The sequence below is a fragment of the Kryptolebias marmoratus genome, linkage group LG16 (genome assembly GCF_001649575.2).
Source record: "Kryptolebias marmoratus isolate JLee-2015 linkage group LG16, ASM164957v2, whole genome shotgun sequence".
NCBI classification, from domain to species: Eukaryota; Metazoa; Chordata; class Actinopteri; order Cyprinodontiformes; family Rivulidae; genus Kryptolebias; species Kryptolebias marmoratus.
Window position 1 is genome coordinate 27,082,391 of NC_051445.1, and position 20,982 is coordinate 27,103,372.

General features: G+C 38.8%; 1 protein-coding gene across 2 annotated transcripts in view; it reads left to right on the forward strand.

Annotated features, from left to right (window-relative positions):
* Positions 1-20,982, forward strand: part of adcy3a (adenylate cyclase 3a) — a 64,001-nt gene that overhangs the window by 7,242 nt on the left and 35,777 nt on the right. For both annotated transcript variants that reach the window (XM_017436095.3, XM_025010552.2), the window contains exons 3-4: positions 12,267-12,416; positions 20,493-20,623. In XM_017436095.3, the coding sequence (XP_017291584.1) occupies positions 12,267-12,416; positions 20,493-20,623 (281 nt within the window). The remainder of the gene's footprint in view (positions 1-12,266; positions 12,417-20,492; positions 20,624-20,982) is intronic.

The window sequence follows — 20,982 nt, forward strand, 5'->3', positions numbered from 1 at the left end:
AGTCAAAGGGTAGCTCAAAGAGTCAAAAGGCTAGCTCAAAGAGTCAAAAGGCTAGCTCAAAGAGTCAAAAGGCTAGCTCAAAAAGTCAAAAGGCTAGCTCAAAGAGTCAAAGGGTAGCTCAAAGAGTCAAAAGGCTAGCTCAAAGACTCAAAAGGCTAGCTAAAGGTAGTAGTAACATTAGCCTAAGAAGACAAAAGCAGACTAAGTGTACTGAAGCAGATTTCTGTACTGTTGTATATTTGTAAAGTTTTTTCATTTTATTTTTTGTTGGTATCGTTTTAACGTGTGAAACTTGTATTTTCATTGCGTATCCTGTGTGCTTCTGTTTACCGAACACTTGCTGATACAATGAAATTTCTCCACGCACAGACTCAAAAGGGATTAGTCTGTTTTATTCTATTCAAAAAGAACAATACGTTTGAAGGATTGAAGTGCTTTTAATGTATTTTAATGGGCAATATTTGTAAATAAAGATTTAGTTTTTGAAAAGCAAAAAGTCCCAAAAATCCCAAAGTCATAGCACCCATCTCCCAGATAAAGGTGAAGATTTTGATGTAGGTATAAAATGGCACACCTGCAGCAAAACTGTGTGAATGCTGATTCAGCTTTAAAATAAGCCCACTCACTGGACTGAACTGCTCGTATCTTTGTTCTTCATTTAGTGCATAAAGTTTTAAATTAAATTTACATAAAAAACAGAATAAAATTCAAACTTTCATGTCTCAATAAAAGGCAACACCTGCAGCACATTAATTCAATGAAATAAAATAACATGTTTTTTTTGTGCTTTAATGATGTATTCATTCAAGTGGTCAAAGTTTTTCTTTTTTTTTCTTATCTGGCTTTTCTTACATGTTTGTGACTAAAATTGGTTCTCTGATGTAGCTTCACCTGTTTTACATTAAAGCACACATATCTAGAGTCAGAAATCCTGGCTTGACTTATCAAGTTGATAAACTACTACTACTACAACTACTATTACTACTACTAACTACTAATTTCATTAAATCACATCAAGTAAAACAAGCAGGTTTGACTCCTGTCTGGCTGGAGTCTTTCTGTGTGGAGGAACCTTGTTGAATGCTGTTTTTTTTTTCCCCATGTACTCTGGTTTTCTCCAAAAGTCCAAAACGTGCACAATAGGTTAATTAGAGATTCTAAATTGTGCCAGGTGGGAGTGTGAGTGATGTGATGGACTGGTGAAATGGATAGATGAATGACTGTATTATATGTCAAATAAAATATGCAACCAACCAACTGACGGGAATACCTCTCTCCCAACTGGTTGACCGTTTGGAGCAACAGGTATATTGGGAATGCTTCTCTGTGCTCCATGTGACCGCAAAGAGGGAAAATAAAACAATCAGACATACAATAAAAGTTTTATCGCTGGTATCTCATTAGACATTTAAACTGTAGGATTGGTTTGATTAGAAGAAAATGTGGTTTTGACACTGTGACTTTGTAACACCATAGTATACCTTGGAACTGGTAAATGGCCTGTGCCTAATCTCAATCTGTGGGATGAACAATAGGAGATAGAGTGCATGTGTGAAAGGGCATTTAGCATTAAAACTGAGCTGAGTGTTAATACTGTTGTGAATAATGTTATAAGTCTAGTCGTGCACACTATGGAAAATTTTAAAATGAATATAATTTACGGTGTATATTCATCCATCCATCTATCCATTCTCTTTTCCCGCCAGTTTTTGAAAATCATGGCAGCCGATGGCCGATTTACGACACCTGTTTTTAATTTGGTCAATATGTGTTTTATTTAACAAAATATAATAATGATTACTTAACTTAAAGAAACATATATTTACCAACCCTTAGAGAACTTGTACTCATAAAAATATTATATAGAAGAACATTTCCAGTTGGAGAGGACACACACACAGCATACGTATGTTAATACATAATACCAATAACTCAGCTTTCACAGTGTTGCACACAGGACCTACTGTAGCAAGCTAGTGTTAAATTACTCTCATATGCTAATTTGTATCCTCTCCTCTTTGGTTTGATGCAGCTCTCTGGCTTCACAAACTCTCCTGTACTTTTCCAGAATGTTTCACCTTTTAGCCTGCAGCTTCTTGCCTCGAATCTGGCGAAAAGCCACAGACCGAGCAGCAGCTATTCCATCATCCCAATGTCCTCCATTCCTATGTTGTGTTTGCGAAGTATTGGGCAGCTGTTTTGTGACAACCTGTCCACACTGAGGTGGCACTCAGTCACATTGAAACCCACTGAGACAGTGTGCACTCGAATAGAATCAAATTAGGGCGAATCAAGTCGTGGTGAGTCTGGACAATCGAAAACCAGCTTTAGTTTCTAACCAGCCACTGGCTCAAAGAACAACGCTGGTCAGGGAGAGGCAGATAGGAGCAAGGGATTTAGAAGTGGATATTATGGCTAAATAAGTTGTAGTTTATAATTTTGCATACATACTAATATAATTTTTATTGTCTAAATCAGAGGTCTCCAACCCCTGGGCCATGGGCCGGTACCAGGCCGCACAGAAAGAATAATTAACTTACAGTATTTCCGTTTTTTTAATTTTTGGACTCTGAACAACATTTATTTTGAAAAATGACTGTATTCTCTCCACTACATCCGTCTATGACTCACTCTTGATGCATGTAAAAACGCTTATCTAGGTCACGTGATCCGTTACCGCTAAAAACAAACCCACAAGCAGCAAAATGAGTAAAAAACAAACATCTCTGGAAGCCCTGGATGGGACCGTCTCGTTACTGAGAAACAGGCACAGGGCTCCACTGATTCATTGTTATGGTGGGTTGTATTCTTTGTGCACTTTATATTTGTGGTGTATCTTATTTTAAAGGGCATGTTTGAACATTACCATATTAACCAGAGAACATTAGGGGGAGGACAGGGTGTTAGTCATGCTGATATTGCAATACCAGGACAACTAACAAAGCTGCGAGTACATGTTGGATTTGCGTTTATTATGTTTAAAAAAATACCCCCGTTTTCATGCTGGTTGTATCATTTTATTTCGTTGTATTTGTCCTCCCCACCTTAAAAGGCCGGTCCGTGAAAATACTGTCTGATAATGAACTGGTCCGTGAAGCTAAAAAGGTTGGGGACCGCTGGTTTAAATCATATAAGTTAATAGTTTGGTTTATCCCAAGATATGTATTTTAACTAATGCAGTAAAAAAAAATCTGGCTAAACAACTTGGTGTGTAACTATTTGAAATTGCCAAAAATTGGCTTAAAACTCAAAAAGTAAAACTACAGGTATGCTGTCCTGGTTAACCAGAGACCATTCTAATCATCTAACCTTCCTTGAGAAGACATGTTTTATTACTCACCACTCTCATGGTATGGCAGCAGATGATTGTCATCCCATTTGAACCCTGAAACACAGCCTGGTAGAATGATTGCCTGAGTTTCTGCAAAGGTTGAGATGAAGCCCCCATTCTCTTTATATCTTCGTAGGATGGTACCCTGAGACTTTGTCTTACCGCTACCCTGTCTGTCTAGCGTAAAATCGTCAATGATTTTGCAAGCTTGTTGTTGCCTATGCTGCAAGTAGGAAAACACACACTTAGTAAAAAAGAAGATTTGAACAATTATGGACATGATAACCCCTGAAGTCTTAAGCTATGTTCACACTTCAGGTCTTAATGCTCAGTTCCAACTCTTGGCTCAAATACAATTTTTTTTTATTTATTTATTTTTTGCGTGGTTGTTCACATTACATTTTAAATGTCAGACTCCGGTGTGAACAGTCTCCAGATCCTGAAAATGCCCTACATGCACAGAAGAAGCTGTTTTTTACAGAAGTAAATATGGACACTGTGAGTGTATGCATGCATTTATTAATTTTGAAGCTGCTGTCCAATTGGGGCCAATTGTACATCCAAATGGTAAACAATAAAGAAGACTGAGAAGAAAAAGAATGTTAACGATGACCTTTCTTGGAGCTGTGGCTGCCATCTTTGTGCAGAGGTATGTGTGGATGCAAAGTCAGAGCCAAGAGTGGTGGGACTTTGACTTGAGGGAGCTCCATTCTTTCATCCGACGAAAAAGTTGGATGAAATGTGACATGAAATGTTCACACTGCGTTTGCTTCGAAAACAGTATGACATATGGAAAAGACCTTTGTCGGATATGAAAAAATTGGATTTGTCACGTAATGCAAATCCAATATACGCTGCCTAGCCAAAAAAAAAGTCGCCACCTGGATTTAACTAAGCAAACAGGTATGAGCCTCCTATTGGATAATTACTGCATGAATGATTATATTATAGCTGGCAACAAGTTATTTAACCCCTACTGGTGCAATGAGTTGCTTCTCATTTCCTAAACAACCATGTCGAAAGACATCCCGTGGTCATGGGAAATATGTCAGTCTGTTTGAGAAGGGTCAAATCATTGACATGCATAAAGCAGAGAAAACATCCAAGGAGATTGCAGAAACTACTAAAACTGGGTTAAGGACTGTCCAACGCATTACTAAAAACTGGAAGGATAGTGGGGACCTATCGTCTTCGAGGAAGAAATGTGGCCGTAAAAAAATCATGAATGATCATAATTGATGATCACTTAAACGTTTGGTGAAATCAAATCAAAGAAAAACAACAGTAGAACTCTGGGCTACGTTTAATAGTGAAAGTAAGAGCATTTCCACATGCACAATGAGAAAGGACCTTAAGGGACTGGGACTGAACAGTTGTGTAGCCTTAAGAAAAACCACTAATCAGTGAGGCTAACTGGAAAAACAGGCTTCAATTTGCTAGGGAGCATAAAGATTGGACTCTGGAGCAATGGAACGTCATGTGGTCTGATAAGTCCAGATTTACCCTGTTCCAGAGTGATGGGTGTATCAGGGTAAGAAGAGAGGCAGGTGAAGTGTTTCACCCATCATGCCTAGTGCCTACTGTACAATCCTGTGGGGGCAGTGCTATGATCTGGGGTTGCTGCAGTTGGTCAGGTCCAGGTTCAGCAACAGAATGTGCTCAAAGAATGAGGTCAGCTGACTATCTGAATACACTGAATGACCAGGTTATTCCATCAATGGATTTTTTTCTTCCCTGATGGCACGGGCATATTCCAAGATGACAATGCCAGGATTCATCGGGCTCGACTTGTGAAAGAGTGGATCAGGGAGCGAGAGACATCATTTTCACACATGGATTGGCCACCACAGAGTCCAGACCTTAACCCCAGTGAGAACCTTTGGGATGTGCTGGAGAAGGCTTTGTGCAGCGGTCAGACTGCCATCATCAATGCAAGATCTTGGTGAAAAATGAATGCAACACTGGATGGAAATAAGTCTTGTGACATTGCAGAAGCTTATTGAAACAATGTCACTGCGAATGCATTATCCAGCAATATAGTGTGGAACCGTTTTATTTATTTATTTTTTTTTGGCCAGGCAGTGTATGTCACATAAGGGCAAAAAAAAAAGAATTGGGTCATATTTATCTGCAGTGTGAGTTTCAAACTATTGAACTAATGTAGTGTAGTCAGGTTTTTGGGATGTTCATCAAGCAAATAAGAATGAATGATTGAAAACTGGAAAAAAGTTCCCACATCTGATTGCCTGCCATGATACCAAAGAAAACAATACAAGACATTCATGAGAGCTCGCTAAAGATAAGAATAAAATGTGGACTCACCAATGTTGTTGTTCTTTTGGCTGTTCCCTTCTTTAAGGGTCACCACAGTGAGTAAACTCGCACAAAAGATTTCTTTATTTGCAATTGTTTCATGCTGGAATGCCCTTCCTGCTGTGACCTGGGCTCGAACTTGCAGCCTCATTGCAAAAACGTTAATGGCTTTCTGCAGATGACCTTCCTACTGATTAGGAATGAACGGCACCAATGTGTTCTTTCAACTTTCTCTTTTTCTGTTTTCCGTGTACTTCAACAAGTTCAGAGTGCAGCTAACCTTTTCCCATAATGAACCTTTTTCTTTTTCTGATACTGTCAATGCCTGAATGTACAACTGCACCGTTTTGATTTAATCCTCATCAGACCGCTTTAGGCATAGACCTGCTTTGAGTCCGAAACAATAGTTAAAGGTCCAAATTTGTTCACATTCATTTTCAGAATCTCAACATACAGCAGTGTCTGCCACTGGATTCAGCACGAGTTTAGCCTCATAAATCAAAACATTTGGCTTGTTGTCCTCCCCATTGTTGTCAGTTCCAGAGTTACTGGCAGCATCATCAACACTACTTACTTCCTCCAACCGGTCAAGCTCATTGACTGGGTCAACCAATTCAGGGGCATCTGGCAACACAACAACCTCCTGGTCATCCCCTTCCTCATAGCCATCTGTCTCATCCGAATCCACAGTGCATTCATCATCAAAATAATTGAGAGTAAACTGTAGCAGGCCACGTAAATTACACTATACTAGTTTGGTCAGTGCTTTTGCGGTCGATTCATCTATAATTACTGCATACAACATGGTCAAACCATCATTAAACAATAATAGGGTAACTGAGTATCCATTAAACTAACAAATTTATCTTTTTAAAACGGCCAAAAAGTTTACTAATCTTTTATTCTTTCATTGCTAAATCAAAGGCTTGTTTTTGTCAAGATGAACGCCTCCATTAACACGTGATCACATCTGGCTAATCGGTGTGCCGGAACAGCGGGAGTTTGTTACCCCTGAAATATCTTTTTTTTATTAGTATTATTATTTTTAACATTTTTTTAACATGTTCTCATGAGGATTTCTTGACGTCATTTGAAACAGAAAACCACAAACCATATTTGGGTTTCTTTTTTTCCTGGCTGGTCTTGTAGAAACTTTGCCAGCGTGCAGAGAAAGTAGTGAAATTTTTTTGGCTCTTCTGCTCAAAGTCATCTCGTTAGTTGTTGGTGCTGCTCAGAAAAGTGCTTCAAGCATTCTTTATGGTTATATGTTGGATATGTCCCTCAGGGCACCCTGAACGAAAAAGATAAGATAAAGGTATTTATTCACCATATTTTGAAAAATTTCAAAAATCAAATTTTAGCTGGCTCATTACATTACATTGCGACTTAATCCTCGGTTTGATGTGTCGGGTCATATATAAGAAGTAGGAGATGCGTCTTTAAAAAGAGGGAGTAGATACGTCAGAAACTGCAGAGACCCCCATATCACAGAGAAAAAGCAAAACAGAAATAGGCTAAAGTGGCTACGAAGTGGCCAGCAGTGGGTACAAAAAGACATGTAGCAAATGGCTTCTTCCCATAAGCAGAAAATATATGGATACTTGGTGACCAAAGCTGTAAAGTATGGATTAACCTGGAACTGTGGGGCTTCCTTGTTTCTTCTTAAATCGACAGTGTTTTCCAGACTAAGCGATCAGACCTTAGTCTGAGAGGACACTTCACTATTTTCCAAATTCAGCTGTGTATTGAAAGGCTTGAACTGGCAATGATTTATGACTGGCCCATCGTTACGGTGTTAAGCTCTACTTCCAAGGCCTTACCACAACCTGGTTTATGACACAAACTGTCCTAAACCAGTTTCTCTCCCTGCAACTGCTTATTAAGCCACTATTTTCACTGCACAGCACGGGAGCTTCATCTGTCATCAGACCAGTTCTTTTCCATTGCAGCTTCATTTTATTGTACTTCATCACATATCTCTGCCTGTGGAAGGGCCATGCATTGATTTAATTCCCCCAAATCCTCTCTGACGCATGAACCAGAGTCCAAACTGTGAATGAATATTGACCGCTGAGCGGTGTCAGATATGTTGCTGCTGTCATCCACAGCTAGAGATTATGCAATGAAATCCTTTTTCTTTTCCATCTTTTGATGACTCTTATTAGGCTGATCTAACAATCTCTGTGAACATAGTATTTTCTCTAGCACGTCTACTCTTTTGGTTCCACAAGTTTTTGTTTTATTTTTAGATCTGTAAACTTGTCCTGTTTGTTTTATTGTGTTGTCCTGTTATGTATAATTACCGACTACATCAGCTCTGCACAAAAGGGAAACAGGTTTAACCTCTTTATTCGTTGTTGCCTCCCACAGAAATGCATGGAGAGGCACACATTACTCTCCACCTCCAAACAGGTTTCTTTATAGCTTCACTTTAATCTGGCCCGAATGGAAGAGTGCATTTACACTAAATATACATCAAAACAAGCCGCTCAGCTGCAAAATGTATGTTATTTTTTTTACTAGTGTGACTTGCCAAAAATGACACCAAGAAAAAAAATTCCAAAGGAAACAATGAAGAATTCTTTCAGTCTTAAAACATTCTGCTCTTTGAACACCTACTACTTCAACATGCTTTTAGCTAGAAATACCATTTAAGCACCGTATGAGTCACAAGAAAACAGACTGTTTCTAAATAATTCAGTTTTTTTAACTTTCCCATCTTGGTCAAAATCAAAATAAGGTTTAGGCCAGTTTTTGAGTTTAAAATGTGTGTCTTTGCACAAAACATTGAACTGCCAGAGAGAGAGAGGTCATTTGACCCAGAGTGTGGAGTTGTGTGTTAGAATCACAAAACCTAAACAGGTAAACCCTTCTTACTCCACATCTTTTACAATAACTAAACAAGTTATACATAGTGGCACAGTGGTTTTAAACAACTTTCTACTGATGTTTCTGTTAATAGGACTTTTTTGTTTTCTGATAAATCACCCCCAATAAGCAGAGACGCACAACTTCCCAAAGACAGAGTATTTTAGATTAAATAAGCAAAGTTTTTCTCTTGAAAACAGGAAGTGAAGGGTGTTTGAACTTGTCATATTGAAATGAGTAACATAGGCATACTCGAAAGTGGCTATGCCTGAGTCAGTTTTAGATACACTTGACTAAAATTTTCTGAGGTAGTCGGAATTGTTGCATTGACAGAAAAAGCCTGGTTGGTGTAATGGAAATTGGAATATGCTTTTTATGCAAGAAACTGGGGTTTGGATCCCGACAATGTCATTTATGATTTTAACTATTCATTTTTTTTATCCTTTAAACAGAAATCATGACTTATTTAAATATGAAACTAGATTCACAAACACAAGTGTGTGTGTGGGGGGGTGGCCATGTATTTGATACATTGTGGGGACAATTTTCCTAACATGTACTACCTTGTGAGGACCAACTGCTCTATGTGGGGACCAAAGCCTGGTCCCCATGAGGAGAAATGATGTTTTTGGGTTAGGGGTTAGGTTTAGGACTAAGGTGTGAATTGAGTTTAGCTTTGGTTTAGGGTTAGGTATGTACTGGTAATGGTTAGGGTTAGGGTAAGGGTCAGGGTTAGGCTGTAGTTAGGGTGTAGAAATGAATGGAAGTCAATGGAAAGTCCCTGCAAAGATAGAGAGACATAACATGTGTGTGTATATGTATATATATATTAATAGTATATTATTTGATGATGTGCTAAGTGAATGTCTCAGGCAGCAGAAACCCAATGTGGAAGAGGAGAAAGAGGAACCATCATGGAAAGATAAGCTCCTGCACAGCATGTACAACCGGCAATTTGAAGAAGTGGCTTATATCAACAAATCCTACCAGTGGCTAGAGAGGGCTTGACTGAAGGACTGACAGAGGCACTAATCATGGCAGCACAAGAGCAATAGAGACCAGGGTCTATCATACCAGGCAGGACCCAAGATGCAGGCTGTGCAAAGATACCCCTGAGCCAGTCCAGCACATAGTAGCAGGATTTAAGATGAGGGCAGGCAAAGCATACATGGAACCCCATAACCAAGTGGCTGGAATAGTGTACAGGATCTGTACTGAGTATGGACTGGAAGTCCCACAGTCAAAGTGGGAGAGTCCACCTAAAGTGATGGAGAATGACAGGGGTAAGATACTGTGGGACTTCCAGATTCAGACTGACAAACAGGTGATGGCTAACCAACCGGACATTGTGGTGGTCGACAAGATGCATAAGAAAACAGTGGTGATAAATGTGGCAATCCTAAGTGACTGTAACATCAGGAAGAAGGAACACAAAAAGCTCAAGAAATACCTTGGGCTGCAAAAGGAAATATAGAAGCAGGGTTTCCTCCCAGCGTATTATAAGTCTGGCGAGCCGCCAGGCTTTCCCTCCCCCCACCGTCAGGCTAAGCTCTGCTTGTTTATTGTAAAATACGTCATTTCTTATACACATTTTTTTTCCACCCACATCTACTTGACGTGTTGATCACCTCGCAGGGGTGCACGCGTCAACGGTGACGCAATCGCGCTGTCCCCGCCCCGTGGTCGTGCATCTCCCAGTTTTTGTAACTTGGCACGGACCGCGCGCGCCGCGCTTCATTCAGAATTGACGATTTTGGTGCTCTAGCGGAGCATTTATATGGTCCCTCTGTGAGAGATCACAAAGATAATCAAACTGTTCAAAGCTCATGGAAGGAGATTACTGCTGCAGAGTGTTTATAGACCACAGAGGGAAGAAATATTGGTCCTATGATGGGCGAATCACAACTAAAGCAAGTAAGCAAATAAATCAATGACAGACAAACTGAATGCTTTAGGTTTAAACAACCTCTCTTTATCACAGCCAGAAAATCTGCTCTCTTTTTTTACCGTATTTCCACTGGTTTTGTAGCGTACGGCCCCTGTCTTTTCGGAGAATACTGCACCACGTAAGCACCAAGTATTACCGCCTCCACCCCTCGCTCAGGTCCACGCGCTGTTCGCGGAGCTCTGCACGACTATAAAGAGCCCTGAGGCCGAGCCGCCTCCTGCTACCTGGAGTTAGCATGTTGTAGGAGCCGCAGCAATAAATATGGAACGAGCGGGTTCAACCAAAAATGGTTAGTTGAGCCGAAATCCAACGGGTGGCTTTACAAGACCAAATACATGTTTGGTACTTAGTGAAAATATTAATAAGATGCGTGCTAATTTATCCTTGTTTAACAGTAAAATGATGCTATTAAATTCAGCATTAGATGCTTTGTTTTGTTGTTACATGTAGTGATCCAACATGCAGCCTGTGCCACAAAAAGCACAGTACAGTACAGTATCTGTCTGTTTGTCAGAGTTCTCTGTTGTTATTCATTGGTCTTGATGAGAGACGTGTGTTGGTGCTTTGTTTGCACTTTTTCATTTATGTTAATTTAATTTATTTGCAAATGTGACTTAAATTAGGATTCAAATTAGGTGCTAACAATTTGTATTTATTTTAATTGTATTTTTATTTAAAAAAGTATTTCAAAAGTGCCTTTTTTTTAAACTGTAGTTATGCAAATATTTGACACAAATATCTTACAATATCACACAATAAATAGCCATATTTTCAACTTTCCTGTCAACGTTAATCATTTTTTTTTTTTTTTTACTAAATCACAGTCGGCTGATGATTGGCCGGCAAATGGCCGCCTAACACCGGGCTTAGCCTCTTTTCTGGGGAACCCTAGAGAAGTTGTGGAGAGTCAAGGCCCCAGTGGTGCCAGTGGTCATCGAACTCGGTGCCGTGACTCCAACAGATCCCAGGAACAACCTCAGAGATCTCTGTTCAGAAGAGTGCAGACCTAGGAACAGCTAAGATACTGCATAGAACCCTCAAGCTCCAAGGCCTCTGGTAGAGGGCCTAAGATGGAAGTGAAAGCAGAACCTCCCATGTGGAACAAATAGGGCTAGATGGAAGGTTTCTTTTTTCTTGCTCAGCCTGGCTACAGTGTTTGTGAAAAAACAGATGAAATGTGAAAGTTTTTTGATCTTTAAGAGTTGTAACTCACACAAGATAATCTACAAAAATGTTTTATAATCAAGTATTTAATTATAGACAAAAATGTGATTAGGTTGGCTTCACAGGTGTCAAAACACTGGTCGAGATGAGTTTGAGAGGGGTTGAAGACATCCATGATAGCTCTGTGACTACTTTAAGAAAAAGGTTGTCTCGCAAATGTTTTGAAAATGTTCAAAACTCAGGTGACAGGGCTAATCGCCTCTGTGACTCATTCCAGGGAGTTGACATTGAGGAGACATTCGGAAGACTAATGAATACTGTTTGCCAACTACTTTCAGCCTAGTGAGGGACCATCTTTAGCCCCTACATCATGAGCGGACCCTTTACCGGGGGCATGTTGTTTTCAAGCATATTCATCAAAAACAGGCCTAGGGACTGATGGGTTAAGCATTGAGGGCCTCCACACCCAGCTGACACCTCTCCTCCTCGGCAGCTCTGAAATAGCTGGGAGTACAGCCCCTCTCCAGGAGTTGGGCTCCAGAGCCAACATCTGTGTGTTTTTTAATTATTATTATTATTACATGCCTATAAATAAATCATCTTAATTCTAACTTGTGTATTTTTTTTGTTTTGTTTTTCAAGCTGTTGGCCAACCTAGTGATCTACATTTGTGCCATCACTGTGGGTGTCATGTCGTACTACATGGCTGACCGGAAGCATCGGAAGGCTTTTCTGGAGGCAAGACAGTCGTTGGAGGTTAAACTTAACCTGGAAGAGCAGAGCCAGCAACAGGTCAGAGGTCATTCTGTCACACCATTTGAAGGAACTTTTTCACATACAGTTGCAGAGGAAACCTGCTTCCATAGAATCACAATTATTCATGGAGTTTGGAAACATTGTATTTACTGAACTTAAAGAAAAGTGAATTGCTGTGAACGTGAAATTTTCCTTTTTATTCAACTCTCACTTAAAATAACTGGCAAAAAATTCATTCAATTGTAGACTACTGGATAAAATGATAAACACACATACCATAACAAATTAGCAATATAGAGCATTCCAGTAAATTGTAGGACTGTATGAAATCTGTTTTTGTTGTTTTTTTTCCCTCTCAATGTTTCCACCTTTTTTCCTAAAAAGAGTATTATTTAGTAATACTTGGGGGAAATAGCCAACATTTCGTGAAAATGGACAAATTTCAACAAAAAAACATCAAAATGTTTTAGCTTAACAGAACATTCAGTGGTTTGGATGTTGATGATGATGATGATGTTCCTCTGCAGTCTCTGCTGCCTGTAATGTTGATTACAACTTAGTTTTCTCTAAATTTCAGCGGAACACTTTCAGTTGCTGTGCAGTGACTCCTGGAAGATTTGGATAACACAGTGTTTTCTCTAAGAGTTTATTTCAAAGTTTAAGCAAACATGTAGTATAATAAGTAGAGCTCAAAAGTGTTGTTGAGAACAGAACTAACCTGTTTTCCTTTGTCAACCTTCCACTCCCATCTGCACCTGTCCCTAGTTTTTAATCACTCACCTGTTTCCACTTCCTCATCAGCTACCATTGTATTCAGTCTTGTCAGTCTTCTCGTTAGTGGTTCATTGTTGCTATCATGCTTTATCTGGTTCTCCTTGTGTCTCCTTCGTCATTTTCCCTGTCATCACTTAGTAAAGTAAGCCCTTTGTTTGCTGCCCCATCAGCTTTTTGTTTTACTTTGTTAGTAAATCAGTTTTAATTTGAGCTCCTCGTGTCCGCATGCATACTGGGTTCCATCACTCCAAACCTGATAGTTCAGCTTTCAGCTCATTTGTCTCAGGTTTACGACAAACTGTTTCAGTCCTGCAGAATCACACTGATGTCAAAAACTGACTGAAAAATCCTTAAACTAATAAACTTTCTAATTGAGTCAATAAATCCACTGCCAACAATGTGAACAAGATCTTGCAGCTAAAATTGACTAAGTAGACTACACATATTATTATTATTATTATTGAATGTTGTTTTCATGGTAATGTGAGGCTCTGAGCAGATGGAATCACAAATTGAACTTTATAATTGGAATTTACAATCTAATGTGGTATATCTGAATATTTTTAATGGGACTTTGGCTAATAAATCTAAATTTTTCTTAACATTCCAAGTATTAACATTTTAAGTGTGTTTACAATAAGCGAGATCATTTTGGCAACACTTTGTAGTTACATCATAAAAATGTGAAATTTAGAACAACAAAACATAGTTTGTAGGGCCCTAAGTATACCAGTTTGTTCATTTCACACCTCTGAGATATGAAAATAGTTTCTGACATGCTAAAATAGGATGTAAACATGCTAAATGGGAAGATAACAATGCCAAACTGGAAGGTAAACAAAGAGCAAAGTGCCACAGAGAAAGGTAAGTGCACTAAAATAGAAGGTAAGCATGCTAAACTGGAAGGTCAATGCGCTAAGTGGGAAGGTAAACCTGTTACGGGAAGGTAAACATGCTAAACGGCAACATAAGTGAACACAATACTTTTCCTCATACTTGCATATTTTGTTATACGATCGTTATGGTTCTGTTTTTTATTTTTAAAACTTGAGGTGAAGCAAACCCTAAAGAGATTTCTGTTCAGGTCTTTTCAAGAATTTCAACTGTAGCTTTTTTGAGGCTTTTAAATGTGAAGTTGATTTATCTTATAAAACATGCCTTAAAGAGGTTGATGGTTATCTGTCAGCTGACCCACTTTGGATTGTTTTAGGGCCTAGCCAGTTTAAATCCATACAGATCTATTATCCATCATATGTTGGCCTGTTTCTCTGAGTCTGACTGTCAATAATCAGCTTTTCTCCTCTCCTCACATCTGAGGCTAGTGTCACATCCTTTCTATTTTGGGAGCACATATATTACACCTTATGGAGATGCAGTGAGCAGATAGGCATAATTATGAGAGTAAAGTCAGAGCTGATTAGACTACAAGAGGCCTCAAAAGACTACAAGTGGACAAAACTTCCAGAATACTAATGAAGGACCCTGGACTGCTTAGAGATGAGGTCTGCCAACTGATCAATTAGCATCTGGTAGCTGTTGGTTTCCGTAGCAACAGATCTCCTGAGATGGTCTTATCTGTAATAATAGAGGCAACACACTCAGTCATTTGTTTCATCTCTCTGTCAGGTTTCGATAAATCCACTTCCAGCAGCCCTGTCTCTTTCATTCATGTGTGGTTCTGTAGTCCTTAGAGACATATTTGTTGCTAAGTTAGGTGTGTAAGATAGTAGGTAGGTACATTTATTTATATAGCACTTTTCAGCACGAGGCAACTCAAAGTGCTTTACAACACAAGAACAAAATTACAGACAAAGTTACAGAACATGATAATGAACAAAATTACAGACAGGTACAAGATACAATGATAACTAATTGTCTAAATAAGCTAAGCTAAACCAACAGATCTAAGCATGACTAAATGTACAGAACTAAACTAAGCTAAAACTAAAACTAACGGTACTGAACTATCTAAAAGTATCCCAGGCCCGCTATACAGCTGAAGTAAAACCAGACATATCTAAGCATGAGCTAAGACAGTCAGAAATAGTAGCTAAGTGTGTAATGGAGTTAGTCAAAGTCACCACAGCCTCTCTGACCGACGGACAGTGTAGTCCCTTTATACAATACTCTTTATTCTTTATCAAAAGTGCACATTCACTGGGATTTACACGTCATCTTGACCAGCAGACATACTCTGCTGGGGCTCCACCAGCAGAAAATCATATTTTTCCTCCATTCTTATTGGATAACAGTTTATATATGGGGGTCTAGGTATGGTATAAAAAACCTGAAGAGATTTGTATGTTGGTTCTATTTTTGCTTCTTTTTTTTTCAACAGCGAGCAAATACATTTTCTCTCCCTAAAGAACATTTTTTCCGATGCCATCAACCTCGACATTATGTCTGTCACTAATCTCCATATTTCCGGACCCTTCCCTGTCCCTCTAATTTAGAAGTAAACGAGTATACCTGCAGTCTGAGTGCTCTGTTAGGAAAATATAGAACAATTATAGCTTTAATATGAGATGAAGCTTTGTTTGTTAGAAGGAAGGCTTTAAATTTGACTCATTGATGGATAGACTCTAAATCATGATTATATTAAGTCTATCTTTACATTTGTCCCCTAGTTGTAAATGACAGGTCGCACACAGAACTGGAAGTAAATATTTCCTTTCTTGAAGTGGCAGGTGAATACTGGCCTCTGCAGAAAACGGTTTCATTTCATTAGCTTTTTACACATTTTGTTGCTCCTCTGATTTTGATTTTAAACACCTTACAGATATTGCAGACATCAAACGGAGTCTTCTTCCCTCTGTAAAAACTCTTACACGGATACCATAGTATTTTTAGCACAATTTAGTGATTAACAATAGTGTGTTCACAAACCGGGATAACCAAAATAAATTTTCTGGTTTTGATCGGGAGGTGACCGGTTAAAACATACAAGCTGAAAACTGTCTGATCCCAGTGACCAGCTGATTGACTCTAAATCTGTTCTATGGAATCTTTCTGATGTCCATGAAACATCTACAGAAAAACTACAAGAGGAGTCCTAGATGAATTCTGAAACCCAGTGTTAAGGCACAAATTGTACTTTACTTCACAGAAGATAATACAAAGGTATTAGCGTGGACATTTTAAAATAATTTAACCCTTAAGTCAGTATCTCACTAGGCTGCGACTAGTTGGGGAAAAGCATCCGTCTCTAAACATATTGACAATTTCACAATTTCCTTACTTGTCTGGTCAACTGAATTTTAAATATGTTCAAAAATTGTATGCATCAGTTTTTCTCTCAAGAAGGTTGCATAGTTGCCTATGGCATTTCTACTTATGCATTTCTAAGCCATCTCAACCCCTGTCTGTTTAGTTTCTGTAATTCTAGCAAGTCTAGTAATTCTACAGGTGTATTTTGACACCTGCAGGGAGCTCTCCTTATGACAGAAATCATTTGAGGCTGCAGCCTTGAATGTCCAGGTCTAAAAACCACATTGCCAATAAATAATGTTTTTTAAAAACTGATCCAAATGTCTTGGGTCAGATCTTGAGTATACATGGCTTACACTTGTACAGCGTTTTATCTAGTCCAAGGACACCAAAGCGCTTCACAGTACAGTCAGTCATTCACCCATTCATCCACTGGTGGCGGTAAGCTACATCGTAGCCACAGGCTGACAGAAGTGAGGCTGCCAACGGCGCCTCCTGTAAGCAAGGCGGCTGATGTGTCTTGCCCAAGCACACAATGACTGAGACTGCCAGAGCAGGGGCTTGAACCGGCAACCCTCCGGTTACAGGACAAACCCAGTTCAGTATATAATTGTTTATGCCATTCTGTTACTAGTTCTTAAGCTTTACAGTGCCACATAAATACAGAAATTGTTTTGAACAAAGTCATTTGTGTTGAATAAAAGTAGGAATTGTGTCAAAACAAGGAAGTTCTCATCAAGCCACACTGTATCCTGTGTTTTGGTCGCCCTTCACAGTTATTTTTTCTGCTCATAAAACTCTTCTATGGTTGTTGTGGTGGTGTTGAGGTTTTTTTTGGACACTTTGACAGACAAATCTGTGTTGAATGCCTCACACATTGCCAGTACATGCTTTGGACATTAAAAACATTTTCTACATGTTTTGTAGTCATTTCTTTCAGTTCCTGTCTTCATGTGGTTCTTTGTGACACAGTTTAGTCCTTATAACAATATGAAGTACTTTTGAATTGATCACTTATGGCCTTTAGTTTTGTCATTTTTCTCATTCATTGGACCTTCTTGGTTCCGGACTCCTCTCCTGCACCTTAAAAAAAAACAAAAAACATTGATACACTATATTGCCAAAAGTATTACTTCGCTTATCCAGATCACTGAATTCAGTTCCAATTTCTTCCATGGCCACAGGTGTATAAAATCAAGCACCTAGGCATACAGGCTGCTTCGGCAAACATTTGTGAAAAAATGGGTCGCTCTCAGGAGCTCATTGAATTCCAACGTGGTTCTGTGACAGGATGCCACCTGTGTAAGTCAAGTTGTGAAATTTCCTTTCTACTAAACATTCCACAGTCCGCTGTCAGTGGAAGTAATTGGGAATGAAAACAACTCGGCCACAAAGTGGTAGGCCACGTAAAATCACAGAGCAGGGTCAACAGATGCTGAGGCTCATAGTGCACAGAGGTCACCAACGTTCTGCAAAGTCAACAGCTACAGACCTCCACACTTCATGTGGCCTTCAGATTAGCTCAAGAACAGAGCATAGAGAGCTTCATGGGACGGGTTTCCATGGCCAAGCAGCTGCATCCAAACCTTCCATCACCAAGAGCAAAGCGTCAGATGCAGTGATGTAAAGCACTCCACCACTGGACTGTAGAGCAGTGGAGACGTGTTCTCTGGAGTGATGAATCATGTTTCTCTGTCTGACAATCCCATGGATAAGTCTGGGTTTGGTGGTTGCCAGGAGAGCAGTTATTGTCTGACTGCATTGAGCCAAGTGTAAAGTTTGGTGGAGGGAGGATTATGGTGTGGGGTTGTGTTTCAGGAGTCCAGCTTAATGCTTCAGCATACCTATATGGTATGGAATTTTGCACAAAAAAGTATGAATCTAAAAAAAAAAAAAAATGCAACAAACTGCTTTAAGCTCTTTACTAAATACCCTTTTTACAATTTTTGCTTTAGCAACCTTTAGTTTTACCCCTACAGTTTACAGACAGCAGTAGTGCTCTTACAGACCACATTTTACCCATGAGGGCACATGCTAACAGTATTAGCATAAGTCTATGTTATCTCAAATTACAGGTGTTATACGTTGCAGTAATGGACTTTTTGCAACCAGTTTCTTTTAAATGTCACACTTTTGTGTAGGTTAATTAGTACTACATTGATTTTTTGATTAGCTGAGAACCTGCATTATTAAAAGTGCATTAATATTGTATTCAGTTATGAAATGGACTTTATTGACAATGTACAGCATAAAGTAGTAGGTCTGTCGGATGAGTCTAGATACCTAGAATTTATTCTTCTGAATGTTTGTAACACTCTTTCAAACTTCATTAAAAAAATTCGACTAAAGACCCACATCACACAGTCTTTAAGCACTGTTGTTGGTGTATGTCACATGGATAGTGATGACACTGGATGACAAAAGGCTCAGCTCTGGTGCTCTTCACTGACTCCTCCCTCCCTCATTTCCATAGCGTAAGAGGGGCGGGAACTATCGCGTCAGCAGGGTTTCCCCCAGAAAAGAGGCTAAGCCCGGTGGTAGGTGGCCGATTGCCGGCCGACTGTGATTTAGTAAAAAAAAAAATGATTTAAGTTGACAGAAAAGTTGAAAATATGGCCATTTATTATGTGATATTGTAAGATATTAGTGTCAAATATTTACACAACTACAGTTTTACAAAAAGGCACTTTTGAAATACTTTTTAAAACAAAAATACAATTAAAATAAATATGAATCGTTAGCACCTAATTTAATTCCTAATTTAAGTCACATTTGCAAATAAATTAAATTAACATAAATGAAAAAGTGCAAACAAAGCACCAACACACGTCTCACGTCAAGACCGATGAATAACAACAGTGAACTCTGAAAATAGAGAGATACTGTACTGTACTGTGCTTTTTGTGGCACAGGCTGCATGTTGGATCACTACATGTAACAACAAAACAAAGCATCTAATGCTGCATTTAATAGAATAATTTTACTGTTAAACAAGGATAAATTAGCACGCATCTTATTAATATTTTCACTAAGTACAAAACATGCTAACCGTATTCGGTCTTTTGAAGCCACCTGCAGAATTTCGGCTCAATTAACCAGTAAGGGTTAAACCTGATCGTTCCTTGTTTATTGCTGTGGCTCTCAGAAGGCTGCTCCGATGGCGTGCTAACTCCAGCGGTAGCTGAAGGTGGCTCAGCCTCTAATGAGCCCTGAGGATGTTTAAACTTCAAGCATTCATTTTGACTTTCATTGATTTATTTGCTTTAGTTGTGATTCGCCCATCATTGGACTAATATTTCTTCCCTCTGTGGTTTATAAACACTCTGCAGCAGTAATCTCCTTCCATGAGCTTTGAACCGTTTGATTATCTTTGTGATCTTTGTTTTTTTTATGTATTTTGATGTATTTAGTTTTATTCAAGCGCATTTTTTGTTAACAGAGGCTGAGAGTCCATTTTGTTTTTGTCTTTGGTTGTATTGTTTAATTTGTATTCCAGTTCCAGTGTTAAGTGTTCTTTTGAAATGAAAGTTTATTACTTATTATTGTACTTGCACTATGATGTTATTATCATTACATTAATTTAAAACGGTCTCCAAACAATATTAGTGTTTATCGCAATCATTTCTGAGACAATTAATCATCCAGCAAAAATTTGTTCTCGTGACAGGGCCTAGTGATAACCGTCTTGATGTTGTTAGAGAAGAAGATTTTGAGCTAAAAATATTTTTGAGTTGTTATGAAAGAGATATTTACTGCACATTTAATTTGTTTGTCAAACTTTAATTGACAGTGAAAATGACACCTTAATTCCTGGCATGAGCTTAAGGATCAAATAATAAGAGCTCTAAGTGGGATGGTAGGTCTCCAGATGTGGTTGGAGGTCCAAAAATCACCATCTTGTCATTTAAGTGAAGACAGTTAAAATTCATCCAGCGTTTCACCTCTTTAATCCAGTTTAGGATGGATCGAACAGATGTGGGGTCATCAAGACACAAGGACAAAAAGATCTGTGCATTGTCTGCAAAACAATGACATGTAGTGTTGTAATTGTGGAAGATTTGAACAAAACAGAGCACGTAGAATGTAAATAAAATAGTTCATGGTTGTTTTTTTTCTGTTTATCCATCACAGGAGCGTCTTTTGCTCTCCATTCTACCCAAACACATCGCAGACGAGATGCTGAAGGACATGAAGAAGGAGCCCAGTCAGAAGGAGATGCAGCAGTTCAACACCATGTACATGTACAGGCATGAAAATGTCAGGTAACTTCGCTTCAGATTGTCAGCATGTCTGTTAACAGTTAACTGCTGTCGTGGATGACGTATTTCTCAGAAGGGAATTTTAAGGATCTTTGAGAAAGTTTCAGAGAATCCACTTCCGAGTAGGATATACAGTCCTGCTTAACATTATTGGCACCCCTTCATGATTTGCATAGCTGAGTGAATATCTTCAGAAATAAATGGAAATGTTCAAAACTTATATCAGCAGAATCTTTCAATTTCAGGTCCAAATTAATTTAACAAAGACAATTACCATTTCAACTTAAATATTTTAATTCCAAAGGACAAAACAGAAAACCAGCATGTGCACTAATATTGACACCCCTCTTTAATATTTGGTT